The sequence below is a fragment of the Mustela putorius genome, unplaced genomic scaffold (genome assembly GCF_011764305.1).
Source record: "Mustela putorius furo isolate JIRA1106 unplaced genomic scaffold, ASM1176430v1.1 tig00000832_pilon_pilon_pilon, whole genome shotgun sequence".
In the NCBI taxonomy this organism is placed as follows: domain Eukaryota; kingdom Metazoa; phylum Chordata; class Mammalia; order Carnivora; family Mustelidae; genus Mustela; species Mustela putorius.
Window position 1 is genome coordinate 2,729,945 of NW_025421491.1, and position 16,244 is coordinate 2,746,188.

The 16,244-nt window shown below is 34.6% G+C and overlaps 1 protein-coding gene across 1 annotated transcript; it reads right to left on the reverse strand.

Moving 5' to 3' along the window:
* Positions 1-1,967: 1,967 nt before the first annotated feature.
* On the reverse strand, positions 1,968-15,502 carry LOC101689424 (keratin-associated protein 6-3). The gene is made up of 2 exons (XM_004757556.3): positions 15,312-15,502; positions 1,968-2,578 (listed from the first exon to the last, which is right to left on the reverse strand). Exons 1-2 carry the CDS (start codon positions 15,500-15,502, stop codon positions 2,284-2,286), a joined length of 486 nt encoding a protein of 161 aa, XP_004757613.2. The 3' UTR covers positions 1,968-2,283.
* Positions 15,503-16,244: the final 742 nt, after the last annotated feature.

Genomic DNA, 16,244 nt, shown 5'->3' on the forward strand with positions numbered 1-16,244 from the left:
GAAGTTGTAGTATTTCATTTTTAAAAAAAGATTTATTTATTTGAGACAGAGAGAGAGAGAGAACGCATGCACAGGGGGAGGGACAGAGGTAAAGGAAGAGAAAGAATCTCCAGCAGACACCCCACTGAGCATGGAGCCTGAGGCAGGCTTGATCTGCTGATGCTGAGATCATGACCTGAGGTGAAACCAAGAGTTGAATGTTCAACTGACTGAGCCACCTAGGAACCCCAGGCTATAACATTAAAAAATAAATAACAGTAACAAAAATAATAGTTAAGAGAATGAAAAAGTTTTAAGCAGTAATTAGAGAAAAAATCATAGTACTAAGCACTTCTGTCAGTGAAAATGAAAGAAATAGCATAAATAACTTGACATCCCAGTTAAGATAAATTTCATAAAGAATAAGTAAACCAAAGAAAGTACAAGGAAAAACTTTAAATAAGTAAGAGTAAAAGGTGTTAGATTAATATGATCTGAAGAGAAACCAGAGCATTAATAAGTAAGAGTAAGCAAATAAGCAGAAATTAATGAAGTGGAGAAAAAACAACAACAAAAAATTAAATAGCTCAAAATTCTATTATTTGAATATATTAACATTTCTAAATTACTTGCTAATTTCATCAAGGATCAAAGGGAGAAGGCATATACAAAATAAATAGCAACAAAGAAATAAATATTGAAACAAGAAGTTTTAAAATTGGGAAACTTTATTTGCTGATTTTTATGGACATAGATTTGAAAACTTACATTCTTAGGGAAATACAGATTACCAAAACCAATACCATTACATTTAGAAATTATGAAGAGATTAGTTTTTGTAGAACAAACAAAAAATTAAGCAAATGACCCACAAAAAATTCCAGGTCCAGATATTTTTCTCCATGAAATTCTACTTAGAGACAAAATATTATGGGTGTGCTATAAATGGTTCCAGAGCATCACAGGTGAAGGCAAACTTCCTACATCCTATTAGCAAGGATGTATAGAATTGGACAGACAATTATGATTTCTGCCTCTTGATGTCAATGCCTTGTATGATCTCCTCCTCTTGAGTGTGAGCAAAACTTGTAATTCACCTCTAATAAATAAAGTATAACAAGGATAGTAAAATATATATCATCACATCTATGTGATTATATTGCATAAAATTGTATGGAATTGTAGCATCTTTCTTTTTGGAGTACCTCTCACCTTCTTGCCTGGCTTTGACAAAGCTAGCAACTGCATATGGGAATCCACATGTCAAGGGGCTATGAGCAGCTTTTGGAGCTGAGATAGTCTCCAGCAGATACCCTGCAAAGGCCTCTATGTGACAGTCAATGTTGAGCTTCTCACGTAAATATATGGAACTGAATTCTGCTAAGTATGTGAGCTTGAAGGCATCCCTTTCTCAGTTGAGACCAAGATGAGCCCAAACACCAGGCAAACACCTTGGTCACTGCATTGTGAGATCTGAAATTTTTTGTGAAATGCTATTTTTATCTAGTTATTATGGCCCACCATACATATCAAATGGTTTTACAGTCTACTACCTATATTCCTTCAGTTGTTTCTTTCATTAAAAAATTTTTTTTTAAAGATTAGAAGTAGAGAAGAATATTACAACATCCATTTGTTTTAAGAGATACATGAGTATAAAATTGGGGAGTTTAATATTTTTCTTAATTATTTACTATAGACCTCACAAACCTTAATTTCTAATTCATAAAATAATATTGCATTTGGTTTTAAGAATTACCCAACATATCAAATATTGTTCCCTCAGTACCAGAGGAGAAAACTGAAGTTTACCAAAAATAAATTCCCTTCCTAAGACAACTGACAAAGGAATTGGTCAAGAAGCTGACCTAGAAATATTAAGGAACTAGCTCCCTAAGGAGATCATTGTTAACTTTCTTATAAACTGAAACCCCAAAATTTCAGTAAGACACTTGGGACATCAAACAACTGACATAGAACCAGGGTTGCTGTTTGGATTGAACAAGTTTATTGGGTCAACACAGAAACAGGCTCCAGCATAAATATCATTGAGGCAGTTGCTCTGACACCATCATCCTGACGAAAGCAGAACTGTGGGAGTCACAGGTGAATTTCACCATCTCCCACTTCCTGCATAAAGTCAGGGTATCTGTAGGTTGGGTTGTAGGCAACAACAGACCATGCTAGATTTCCGTCGTGCAGGATATCATCACCCAAGGGAAAAGGCTCAGAAGCTGTGGGTCTCAGAACTGGTGAATCCCATGTCCAGGTGTGGAGGGTGAGAGTCTCCCATGGTGACCTCAATTAGTAGCATCCAAAGCCAGAGCCGTAGCCAGAGCCACATCCATAGCCACAGAGAGAGTTGGAGCGATATCCATAGCCACAGCTAGAGCCACAGCCCAGGGTGCGGAAGCCACAGCCATAGCTGGAGCCATAGCCACAGCCCAGGCTTCCATAGCCATAGCCTCCATAGCCACAGCCTCCATAGCCACAGCCTCCGTAGCCACAGCCTCCATAGCCACAGCCTCCATAGCCACAGCGTCCGTAGCCACAGCCTCCATAGTAGCTGCCACACATGGTGTTGGTTGTTGAGGTTGTGCTTGGGTAAAGAAAGAGAGAAGTGTTACTTCACTGTGGACTTCTCCTTGCAGAGGGCCTTTTATATGCCTCAGAATGAGGGGGCCCCACCACATGTGCTCATGTTAGTGGCTATTTTTATGACTCATTTAATTAGCGTGTTGTTTTAAGGCCAGAGCCTAATGCCTGAAGGCATTAAGGAGGCTTGCATCAACCAACTGAAGACCTTTAATAAGATGGTGGAGTCACACAAAGCTATCTTTCATAACAAATCTTCACTTTAATATTCTATAACCAGATACCATATAATGCAGGGGACATTTTCAATGGTTTCAACTGACTTGCTTTTGATCATAATTCTTTTTTCTCTTTGACCTCCCCAAATTATACTGCCCTCCATAGTATAGTTTTAACTCTAGTTCCAGCCCACAGTCAAATAATGTTGTGTGCCTTGTGTAACAGTGATGAGATTAAAATATAGAATAAAGATTAAAATACAGTAGAAAGGTAATTTGGGAGACCCTCTGTATCTCATTTGGCTCTGTCCTAACCATCAGAGGGGTGAGGACACAAAATCTTTATGTTACTGATTTCATCTGCCTTGATAGGAAATTCAAATAAGGGAATTAGATTTTAATACAATCAAACTTATAAATGAAATAATTTTTTTATTCATTCAAAATGTTTCCTAAGTATGTGTCTTTGTGAGTATATTTTTGTAAGCAAAGTATATAAACAATTATTATGACAAAATGTTACTTAATGTCTTTCTTGGTAGAAACATTATTAGCAGACAGGTTTTGGTTATATCAGTATAATTTTTGCTCTACATAAAATAGAATTTTCCCTCTGGAAATGTTATACCAATATGGTTATTGTCTGCCCAAATTGGACCAAATCCAATCTTTAACTACAAGGGGTCATAATTGCACTGATTGGTGGAATTTCCTATCAACTGTGGGGAACTATTCTTTGATATTTTGTTACTCTCAATTGTTTACATATAATATTAAAAATTTTGTGTGGGAAAATTTCTAGTTTTGTTTTTCAATAAAGCTAATCACATTCACAATATGTAGTGCTTACCATAAATATTCATTTCTCTCCATCATTTGCATCTTCTTGTGAGTGTATGGGTACATATGTAGTGGAGGGGGGAGAGAGAGGGGAAAGAGAGAGAAACAGAGAGAGATACTTTTGCCCTTCTAATAATTGAACTGATGTGGCAAAGCAGGTAAATCATGGCTGATGATTTTTCCAATGCGTGTCTGTGTAAAAGTATTTCCATGTGCAACTCCAAGAGCTATTATGCTCTGCTCTGCGTTAATCTAATGTAAGTTTCATTTGAGAAAAATTCAGTGTTTGATCCAGGTCATTGGGTAAAAATAGTAGCACCACCATCAAATATTGTATTTTCTACTGCAGTTTCTTCTGTACTGGGAGTCTACATTTAAACACATGTCTCTGTACAGATATATTCCACCTCTGCTTCATGTGTCTATACTTCTTATTTTCATTCACAGATAAGACTGTATATGTAGCTACTTGATATGCCTGATAATCTGATATTGCCACAGCAAACATCACCTCATTGTGAGGTGTATCTCAGTGAGTCTTCTGAGTGTGTCAGACGCTGGTCATCTCCTGGCAGAGTTCCTGCTACCAGAAGGTGGTAGCTAGCATAGAATAACATCATACAAAACACATGTGTGGCCCAAGTGTATGTTGAATAATATGGCCTCAATCTTGGTAGTTTAACTGGCTTTCAGTGACACTCCTGGTGATGAATTCTTACTTTTATTTCCTTTACTTATTGATAGCTTTAATTAGTCACCAATAATATAAAGAACTGGCAATAACATATAAAGAAACAATAGTTACTATTTTTTTTTCATTTACTACTCTTGAATGTAGCAGGTCTATCAATGATAAAGTGTCTATGTAGAGATTATCCTTAGTAGATCAACATGACCTACTGGTCTTCTTTTCCCTGGTCCCTAACTGTGGGCTTTCTAAAAGCAAACAGAGGCAAGAACTTCTTTGTCTTGTGTTGGTTTCTATTCTTCTTCCACAAAGTGAAAAAGTCCGTCTATTACGAAGTTCTAACTTTACTTTCCCGACCAGTGATTGGGTAAAGTTGGTGATCATTCCTTTGAGGAAATATGAAGACCAAAAGGAAATGGTTTCTTCTTACTAAAACGTATGTTGAGCCTCTGCTTGGTATTTGCATAAATTATCCCATCTAAGGGATCAACACATTTATAGGTTAATCATTTTAATTTCTATTTTAGCTATGTGAAATTAAACCAATTTTCAGAAAGGTAAGTTTGAAGGATTTTTTGTTTAAATTGTGCAGAACTGAACATCATATGTATTTATTCCTGCCCACTTATCTGGTTCCTGATACAAGTTGGTGATCTAGAATGTGATAGAAACCAGTGTAGTTTTATGTAATATTTCTTAATAACTTATTGAGCAAATGGGTGTCAAGGTATTTATTCTGACATAGGGACATAGGTATTTATTGGAACATAGGGACTTTAAGTTAGTGAAAAAATATTTAGGATTAAAAATATTTAAGTTAGTGAAAAAAATATTTAGGATGATGATACCAAATATACAGACCTATATTATTTGTATCAAATTATAGGAAGTTAAAGAACAGGCAAAACTAATTATTGGTGATAGAAAAAAGAATAGTGATTATCTCTGGGGAACATGAGTATGGATTAATTTTTTTTAAAGATTTAATTTATTTATTTGACAGAGAGAGAGCAAGTGAGAGAGTATCAACAGGGGGAAGGGTGGAGGGAGAGAGAGAAGCAGTCTCCTTACTGAATAGAGAGCCCAGCTGCACTCAGGCTTGATCCCAGGACCCCAGGATCATGACCTGAGACGAAGATAGATGCTCAGGTCATGAGCCAAAGGCAGATGCTTAACTGACTGAGCCACTCAGGAATCTTGAATTAATTTCTTTAAATGTGTTTTCTGCATCTGTTGGGATGATTGTTGATATCTTTTGCCTTGTTTACTCTGTATGGTGAACTAGATTGTCAAATGGTAAACAAATTTTGCTTTCGTAGTTTAACTTTAATTTGACAAAGATTTATTACACCAATATTTCTTACATCTCTGGTAATATTGGTCTCAGGATTTCTCATGGAAAAATGTTCCCCTTCCTTCAGTATGAAATATATATTTCTAAATTCAGTGTTTGATTATAATATATCATTTAAGCCATCTTGTTCTGAATATTTGGAGTATGTGTGTGTGTGTGTGTGTGTGTGTGTGTGTGTGAACACTCAAAAATAAATGTATATTTTAAAGATATAAGGCTATTCAGATATTGTATTTGTTTTGTACTCTTTTTGATGTGAGTCTTTCAAGAAATTTTTCTATTTCATCTAAGTTATTAAATTTATGGTTACAAAATTATTCACCCATCCCTGTATATGTTGATCATGTCTGTCAGAACTGTGGTGATGTCATCTCTTTTATTCCAGTTATTGATGATGTAAATTTTTAATCCTTTTAAATTGTCAATTTAGATTAAGACTTTTGGAAACAGCACATGTTAGTTTCACTGCTCATATTCTTTTTCTCTATTTCATTGATTTCTGATTTTATCTGTTTTATTGTTTTCTACATAGTTGGATAGTTTGTTCTTTTTTTCTAGCTTATAAGGTAAAAGGTTAATTGTTGATTTTAGAACTTTCTTCTCTTCTAACATAGGCATTTAAAGCCATCAATTACTCTGTAGTTGCTGCTGATATATAATCCCACAATTTATACTATCTTTTTTATTGTCATTTTAATTCTTTCAAAATTTTATTTTAATTTCCATTGTGTTTCATATTTGATCCATGAGATTTAGATTGTGTTGTTTTGCAGGTTTTCCAGAGATTTCTGTGTTCCTGATGTTTCATTTAATGTCAGTAGAATTTATTCCTTTTAATTTATTGAATTTAATTTATCAGATCTTATTTTATAGACCAGCTTATGATAGATCTTGGAGGATCCCAGAAGCATGTGGAAACTATGTACATTGTATCACTATTTGGTATAATACCCTGTCTGTGCCAGTTAAGTCAGTTGGGTTGATTTGTTCCTGTTTCCATAAATACAGTGATTTTCTGTCTATTTAGTTCTATCAACTGTCAAGATAATTGTTATAAAATCTCTAGTTAAAATTATGGATTTTTGCATTTTTCCTTTTGGCATTTTTTAGTTTATGCTTCACCTCATTTTGAAACTCTGTCATTAAATGCAGACACATTTAGAACTGTTATTAAGGAATTGATCTTTCTATCATTATGAAATATTGCTCTTCAGCTTTAGTATTATGCCATAATCCGAGGTTTGCTTGATTGATAATGATATATCCACTCCAACATTATTATTATTTAGTATTATTTAGTCTTTCTGTGTCTTTACCTTTAATGTAGATTTATTATGGATAAGCCACAATAAATAAATATTCTTATTTATAATTAATATATTTTGACTTTCATGTTCAATGTCCTTTTGACACAGTTTTATTTAATTCTATATCCTCTTATTATTTGTTTTCCATTTCCTAACCTGTTCTTTTCCCCATATTTTTATTTTTTTATTGGTTTATTTTATTTTTTAAAATTCCATTTTATCTTCTCTTTTGGCTTGTTAGATATAATGTTATTTATTGGTTGCTACAAATATTACAATCTTAATTTATCAGTTTTTTTCAAATAATATTATACCACTTCACATAATTTCAACTGAGAGCAGCATACATTTTTCTTTCATCCCATTCTTAATGCTATTGGCAGGCTTTTTAGAGATTTATGTTTAATTTAAGAATTTAGTTTTCATATTATTTCTTGTTATGAGGCTTACTTTGATACACCATTCTACCTTTCTTCAACTAATGTTTATTATATATTAATAATTTGTGTGCATAGTATATATTTATTTATTTTTAAGTCTTTTTAAGTCTTATTTTTAAGTCTTTTATTTTTAAGTCCTCTGCATTTTTACATTTGTTGTAGGTTTCTTTTACTTCATCAAATCTACCTAGGAAAGACCCACAGCAAGTATCATCCTCAATGGGAAAAAGCTTGCAGCCTTCCCATTGAGCTCAGGAACAAGACAAAGATGCCCACTTTCACCACTCTTGTTCAACATAGTATTAGAAGTGCTAGCAACAGCAATCAGACAACAAAGAGAAATAAAAGGTATCCAAATTGGCAATGAAGAAGTCAAACTCTCTCTCATCGCAGATGACATGATTCTTTATATGGAAAACCCAAAAGACTCCACCCCCAAACTACTAGAACTCATACAGCAATTCAGCAACGTGGCAGGATACAAAGTCAATGTGCAGAAATAAGTGGCTTTCTTATACACTAACAATGAAAATACAGAACGGGAAATTAGAGAATCGATTCCATTTACTATAGCCCCAAGAACCATAAGATACCTGAGAATAAACCTAACCAAAGAGGTAAAGGATCTGTACGTGAGGAACTACAGAACACTCATGAAGGAAATTGAAGAAGACACAAAAAGATGGAAGACATTTCCATGCTCTTGGATCAGAAAAATAAACATTGTTAAAATGTCTATACTGCCTAGAGCAATCTATACTTTTAATGCCATTCCAATCAAAATTCCACCAATATTCTTCAAAGAGCTGGAGCAAATAATCCAGAAATTTGTATGGAATCAGAAGAGACCCTGAATCACTAAGGAAATGTTGAAAAACAAAAATAAAACTGGGGGCATTACGTTACCTGATTTCAAGCTTTATTACAAAGCTGTGGTCCCCAAGACAGCATGGTACTGGCATAAAAACAGACACATAGACCAGCGGAACAGAGTAGAGAGCCCAGATATGGACCCTCAACTCTATGGTCAATTAATCTTTGACAAAACAGGAAAAAATATACAGTGGAAAAAAGACAGTCTCTTCAATAAATGGTGCTGGGAAAACTGGACAGCTATATGTAGAAGAATAAAACTTGACCATTCTCTTACACTGTACACAAAGATAAACTCAAAATGGATAAAAGACCTCAATGTGGGTCTTATTTTTAATGACAGTGTTCAGACCATTTCAATTAATGTAATTGCTATCACAGTTGTACAAGAGTCTATATCTTGTTATTTGTTTTCTGCTTGTGACAGCTGTTATTTCCTGTTCTTATCTTATTTTCTTGCCTTATTTTGCACTTTTTTAGTGTCCATTTTATTCCTTCATAGATTTACGTGATATATTTATGATTTTAATGGCTGTTCTAAGGATTACAGTATGTATCTTAATTTGCCACACTGTACCGGAAGTAATATATTTTTTAAAATATTTTATTTATTTGTTTTTTTGTGTGAGGAGGAGAGCGAGAGAAAGAGAGAGTGAGAGAGGGAGAGGATGACTACAAGTAGCAGGCGGAGGGGAAGAGGGAGATGCAGACTCTCTGCTAAGCAGGGAGCCCAGTGCTGGAATGGATCCCAGGACCCTGGGTTCATGACCTGAGCCAAATGTAGGTGCTTAACTGAGTCACCCAGGTGCCCTGTGCTAAAGTTATATTATACCATTTTATGCATATATACTGACCTTATAACAGTTTACTTCCTTCCTCCCACCTTTTGTTATAAATTTTAATTTTATATATGCCATAAACTCACTGATCATGTTTATTATGTTTACTTTAAGGTTAATCATCATTAAAAAAAAATGAAAAATATTTCAGTTTACCAAAATATTGATTATGATAATACCTGTCTTCATTTTCTTTTTTTCTTATTACTTGGTGCTTGTTGAGTTCTTCAGTCTTGGTTTAAATTGTCTTTTCTTAAAAATTAATTTTAGAAATATTTCTTTTTTTAAAAAATATTTTATTTATTTGACAGAGAGAGAGAGATCACAAGTAGGCAGAGAGGTAGGCAGATAGAGAGGGAGGAAGCAAGCTCCCTGCTGAGCAGAGAGCCCAATGCAGGGCTTGATCCCAGAACCCTGAGTTCATGACCTGTGCCGAAGGCAGAGGCTTAACCCACTGAGCCACCCAGGTGCCCCAATTTTAGAAATATTTTATCCATTCATTATTCAAATGCTTTTTCTGAGTCCTCTCTGGATATAGAAATTTCCAGACTGTGTGCATTTCTACATGTGTATGTATATGTATATCAGATCACTCAGTACTGTACCACAGATAACAAAGCATTTGTTCATCTTCTTCTTTTTTTTTTTTTTTAGTAATTACCAATATTTTTATTTTGCTTATTGTGTTTCACATTTTAACTACACAATTTATGACTTTATAAACATATATTTTTATCCCCAGGGGTACAGGTCTGTGAATCACCAGGTTTACACACTTCATAGCACTCACCAAAACACATACCCTCCCCAATGTCCATAATACCACCCCCTTCTCCCAAACCCCCTCCCCCCAGCAACCCTCAGTTTGTTTTGTGAGATTAAGAGTCACTTATGGTTTGTCTCCCTCCCAATCCCATCTTCTTTCATTTATTCTTCTCGTACCCACTTAAGCCCCCATGTTGCATCACCACTTCCTCATATCAGGGAGATCATATGATAGTTGTCTTTCTCCGCTTGACTTATTTCGCTAAGCATGATACGCTCTAGTTCCATCCATGTTGTCGCAAATGGCAAGATTTCATTTCTTTTGATGGCTGCATAGTATTCCATTGTGTATATATACCACATCTTCTTGATCCATTCATCTGTTGATGGACATCTAGGTTCTTTCCATAGTTTGGCTATTGTGGACATTGCTGCTATAAACATTCGAGTGTTCATCTTCTTTTTTAAGTTTTTTTTTTCCTTTGTATTCAGGTTTTAGTAATTGCTGTTGTTCTATCTTCAAACTCACTGATCTTTTCTTGGAAATATTTAATTTTTTAAGACTTAATTTTTTGGAGAAGTTTTAAGTTCACAAAGAAGTGAATAAAGATTTCCCATATATTCTGTCCCCTGACATATATTGCCTCCCCCATTACCAATAGTCTCTACCATTTGTTACAATTAAGGAAGCTACATGGACATACCATAATCATCCAAAGCCCATAGTTTACATTGGGGTCACATTAGGGTGCACTCTTGCTATTGTCTACTCCATGGGTTTAGACAGATGTATAATGACATATAGCCTTCATTATACCATTATAAATTCCTCTGTGCTTTGCCTATTCATTCCTCCTCCATCCCTTGGCTATCACTAACTCCTGGCAGCCACTTATATTTTTACTGTGTTCAGCTTTGCCTTTTTCAGAACGTCACATATTTGGGATCATACAGAATGTGACTTTTTCAGATTGCTTTCTTTCACTTAGCAATGTCTGTTTAAGGTTCCTCCATGTCTTCTGGTGGTGTGGTAGCTCGTTTCATTTTATCATGGAATAATATTGCACTGTCTAGGTGCACCACAGTTTATTTACCCATTCTTTTACTAAAAAACATCTTGTTTGTTTCTAAGTTTTGGCAGTTATGAATAAAGCTGCTGCAAAAATCCCTGTGCAGCTTTTTGTGTGTACATAAGTGGATACATTAAATCATGTAAGAATATGTTTAGCTTTGTAAGAAACCACCAAAATGTCTTCCCAACTGGCTGTACCATTTTGTATTTCTACCAGCCATGATTGAGTGTTTGTACTGCCTTACATCCTTGTCAGCCATTGGTGTTGTCAGTGTTCCAGATTTTGGCCATTCTAATAGGTGTATAGTGGTGACACATTGTTATTTAATTTGTATTTCCCTGAGGACATACGTTGTGAAGCATCTTTCCTATGCCAATTTGTCATTTATATGTCATCTTAAGTGAGGCTTTTGATAAGATCTTTGGCCCATCTTTTATTGGGTTATTGTTTTTATCACTGAGTTTTAAGAATTCTTTGTATAGGGGAGCCTGGGTGGCTCAGTGGGTTAAAGCCTCTGCCTTCGGCTCAGGTCATGATCTCAGGGTCCTGGGATCGAGCCCCACATACGGCTCTCTGCTCAAGTGGGGAGACTGCTTCCTCCTTTCTCTCTATGCCTGCCTCTCTCTACTTGTGATCTCTCTCTGTCAAATAAATAAATAAAATCTTTATAAAAAAAAGAATTATTTGTATATTTTGAACAATTGTTCTTTATCAGTTATGTTGTTTACATATGTTTTCCCAGTTTGTAGCTTGTCATCTCATTCTCTTGACATTGTCTTTCATATACCAAAAATTTTTAATATTAATTTTAATATTAATGTAGTCCAGCTTATCAATTCTTTAATGGATTTTGTCTTTGGTGTTATATCTAAATCATGACCATACAAAGTTTATCTAGGTTTTCTCTTATGTTATCTTTTAGAAGTTTCATATTGCATTTTACGTTTAGTTTTATGATCATTTTAAGTTAGTTATTTTGAGTAGTACAAGGTCTGTTACTAGATTTTTGCGTGTGTATGTGTGTCTGATGGTTGTTCCACTATTGCTTGTTGAAAAGACCATCTTTTCTTCATTCTATTTCCTCTGTTCCTTTTCTTAAAGATCAGTTGACTATATTTATGTGAGCCTATTTATTGTCTCTCTATTCTGTTTCATTGATCTATTTCATTTGTCTATCATTTCACCAATACTGCACTGTTTTGATGAAGCTTTATAGTAAGCCTCAAAGTTAGAGGGTGTTCATCCTCTAACTTTGTTCTTTTCCTTCAGTAATGTGTTGGCTCTTCTGGGTCTTTTGCCTCTCCATATAAACTTTATAATCAGTTTGTTGATATCCACAAAAGAACATGCTAGGATCTTGGCTGAGGTTTCACTGAATCTGTAGATCAAGTTGGGAAGAACTGACATCTTGACAATAGCAACATTTTATCCATGAACATGGAATATCTCTTCTTTTAATGTGGTTGCGCCTTGATTTCTTTCATCAGAGTTTTGTACATATATATAAACTGCTAACGTCAGTGGTATTACATTTTTAATTTCAAATTTACCTTGTTCATTGTTGATCTGTAAAATATAATTGACTTTTGTATGTTAACCTTGTATACCTCAAGCTTACTATGTATTAGTTCCAGGAGGTTTTTTTGTATTTTGTTTTTAAAAATAATTTTATTTAGATTTTCTATATTATTTCTAAACAAACATGTCATCTGTGGAAAAGACACATTCATATTTTTCTTTCCTTATCAATGTAAATCTTCTTTTCTTGCTTATTGCATATACATATGTATTTTCAGACATTCTTTATCAAGTCAAGGAAGTTCTCCTCTATCCCTGGTTATTAAAAATGAATGGTTATTGGATTTTGTCACATGTTTTTTTCCTAAATCTTTTGATGTAATCATGTGATTTCACTTCTCTGGGCAGTTGATGTGATGGGTTATATTAATTCATTTTTGAGTACTGAACCATTGCATAATTGAGATAATCCAACTTGGTCATGGGGTATAATTTTTTTTATACAATACTAGATTCATAAACTAATATTTCATTAAAAATATTTGCATCTATGTTCAAGTGTTGATCTGTAGTTTTCTTTTCTTATAATGTATTTATTTGGTTTTGATATTAAGGTAATAATATTAGCCCCATAGAATGAGTTATCAACTATTCCCTCTGTGTCTTCTGGAAGTGATTGTAGAGAATTGGTATATATTATTCTTTAAATGTTTTGTAGAATTTTCCAGTGACCCATTTGGGTCTAGTGTTTCTCTTTTAGAAGACTGATAATTATTGATGCAATTTCTTTCATAAATATAGGCCTATTAAGATTGTCTATTTTTTCTTCTATGAGTTTTGGCAGGCCATATGATACTTTTTATAGCAAGTCACTATTTATTTTACTAATAGCTATAAAAACTGTTTATAATTCTACAATTTAATAATTTTATTCAGTCATTTAGATGGCTGGTTGTTCTTTAAATTTTTGTCTATCTTACTAGAATATGCCTTCTGTGAGTACAAAGGTAATCATTATTGATCAACATTACATTATCATTCACCACAAAAGAAATCAAACAAGACCTAAATATATGCAGTGATATACCATGTTCATGAATTGGAAGGCTCAGTATTGTTATGATTCCCATCCTCTCAAAATTGATGTATAGATCTAACTCAATCTCAATAAAAATATTAGCAGAATATATTTATAGATATTGACAAGCTTATTCCAACATTTAGATTTGTATTTTTTCAAGAACAGCAATCTATCCATTCATCATATTTTGCCTTTCTTCTGCTTAAGCCTGCAATTTCTTTTAGGCTTCAAGGGATACTAGGAACACTGAATTTAATTAACATGGGTGGTTGAATTTATTTAACATGAGCATCAAACTCCCATTCTGACAGCCTTTCTACATCCCAAATGAAGATAGGATTTGTAAAACCAGACTGTATTATAATTGGTTTCTCCTTTTATATATAGTGACATAAAAGGTTTCATTTTTATATTTTCCAGGTATCAGCATCACTATTTTTATAATCAGTCTTCAAAGTTCAAATTCACTCCTAACTTATGGTATCTTAGAATAGGATGAGGATAGAAAATGGATATGTAAGATCAGCTGATTCCTTCCCTCTTCCTAAGTTTATAATTTTCTCCTGAATTAACTGCCATAATGGCTGATCCTGCCTGGGCTTAGACCTGTCCAGTGATAGAGCTCCTAATGAGAATTCACTCTTGTTTCAGATGGTATCACATATTAGAAAAAACTCTTGTGTCAAGAAATTTGTATGTCATGATCATCATGATCATCACCTTAGCCAGTTTAGTGTCTCTAGAAAGACACAGAGCACATCTGTAACAATAGTTCTAATAATTTTGCAATACCCAGTCTTTCAGATATGTATCTGTGTACACCACCCACAGTTCTAAGTGCTAAGAATAAATATATGCTTTTTTAGTACTTAACTTTTCTAGATTTTTCTTCCTTCTCCTTCACTGTTGATGTCTGAAATCTTATAGGTTTCACTTTCAGAGAGTTCCTGAAGCTCATCTATTCCCTTTTATTATCTATGCCACCATCCAAATCCAGCCAATCTCTAGATCATTTATATACCAATTATTGAGCCTTTGTGTCTCCTCTTCCAACTTGCTTTTCATCATTAGAATTTTCCAAAATAGATTTTTCTGTGCCCTTTGTTCATGTGTGTGCATATGTGTGCATGTGCTAATGATGAGTGGCTAAGTGTTTATTAAAATTGAAAGAAAGAAATTGATAGACATAGGATCACAAAACAAACATTTTAGATGAACCCTTCAGCACAATGAATTAAGAACAGAAGACTCAGCCAATAAAAAGCTTTTTTTTTTTTTCAGGGACAAAATTCAAGATATGTAACATTAATATGACATGAATATTGGTCTATTAGCATGAAAGCCAGACATACCCAATTAAAATAAATAGCTGAGCATTAGCCTTGTCTATTTCTGAAGTCAATAGCATGTCAGTGATAAAAGGCATGCAAGCTTGTTAGGGCCAATAAAACAATTATTAGGAAACTGTCACAACATAGAAAAACAGAATAAGAGGGTAAAGGGTTTATACTTGGAGTATGGTCAAAATCAGGTTTTCTGCCTGCCAGCCCCCATCAGTAATAGCAAATGGGACTTTTAAGAAGATGCTGGTTCTGACTACTATTTCTTCAGTGTGCTTTAATGTGATTATGAGACATTGAAACAGAAATGATCTTGGAATGATCACTTTAGAGGAAATGGTGCACTGAGGTCAAGTTATTTCACCCAGGAGTATAATATCTTCTGCAGAAAAATGGCTGACAGCCATGGCAGCCAGCCATAGCCAGACCTATAACCACAGCCAGACCATAGCCAGACCATAACCACAAAGACAGTGATATCCAGAACTGTATTCAGAGCCATATCCATAGCCATATCTAGAACCATATCCACAGTCATAGCCACAGCCATTGCAACAGCTACACATGAGTTTTTGTTGTAGTTGTAACACATGGTGTCTAGAAATTGGGGTTCATTATTTCAGTAGTGAAGCAGGTAGAGGTTTCTGGAGTCTGAATGTCATATCCCATCCTGAGACCTTTATATACTACCAATGTGGGTGAAACACACAACATAGACTCACTGGTCTCATTACCACAACAATTTTCATTAAAACAAAACAAAACAGAAAACCCTCAACATTCTAAGTACAACACCTTTTTTCAGGTGGCCGTGCCCAAGATTTCCCCTAGCTAGTCCAGAGAATTATAAGGAAACAGACGTAGCCTATACATTGAACATGTATTATAGGATGTAATTAAACCTAATTTAGGTTTTCATTCCAGGGAGCATTAATTTTCATGTACATCAGGTACACCTGTGTAGGCACCAGGAGTTGCAATATCAACAAGAAAGCACCTGGGCTGGGCGGGGGAAGCAAACAGCAGGGACATAAGGTGAAGCTTTCTTACATTATACATGCAAGATGGTGGACTGGATGAAGTCCAGGTAAAATAGCTACAGTAGTGGTGGCTGAAGCAAGAGTCAGGTGAGGCAAAGAAGATCTGATTTAGTGCATCAAGTGTACCTTTTGCAAAATCTTCTCCCAGTGGTGGCTTTCCCCCCTCATTCTCATGGTTAGATTTAATTTTTAAAAAATATTTTATTTATTTGTTTTATTCCAGAAAGAGTGAGAAAGGGAGCTATAGTGGAAGGAAGGGCAGAGAGAGAGAATTGCAAGCTGACTCCAAGCTGA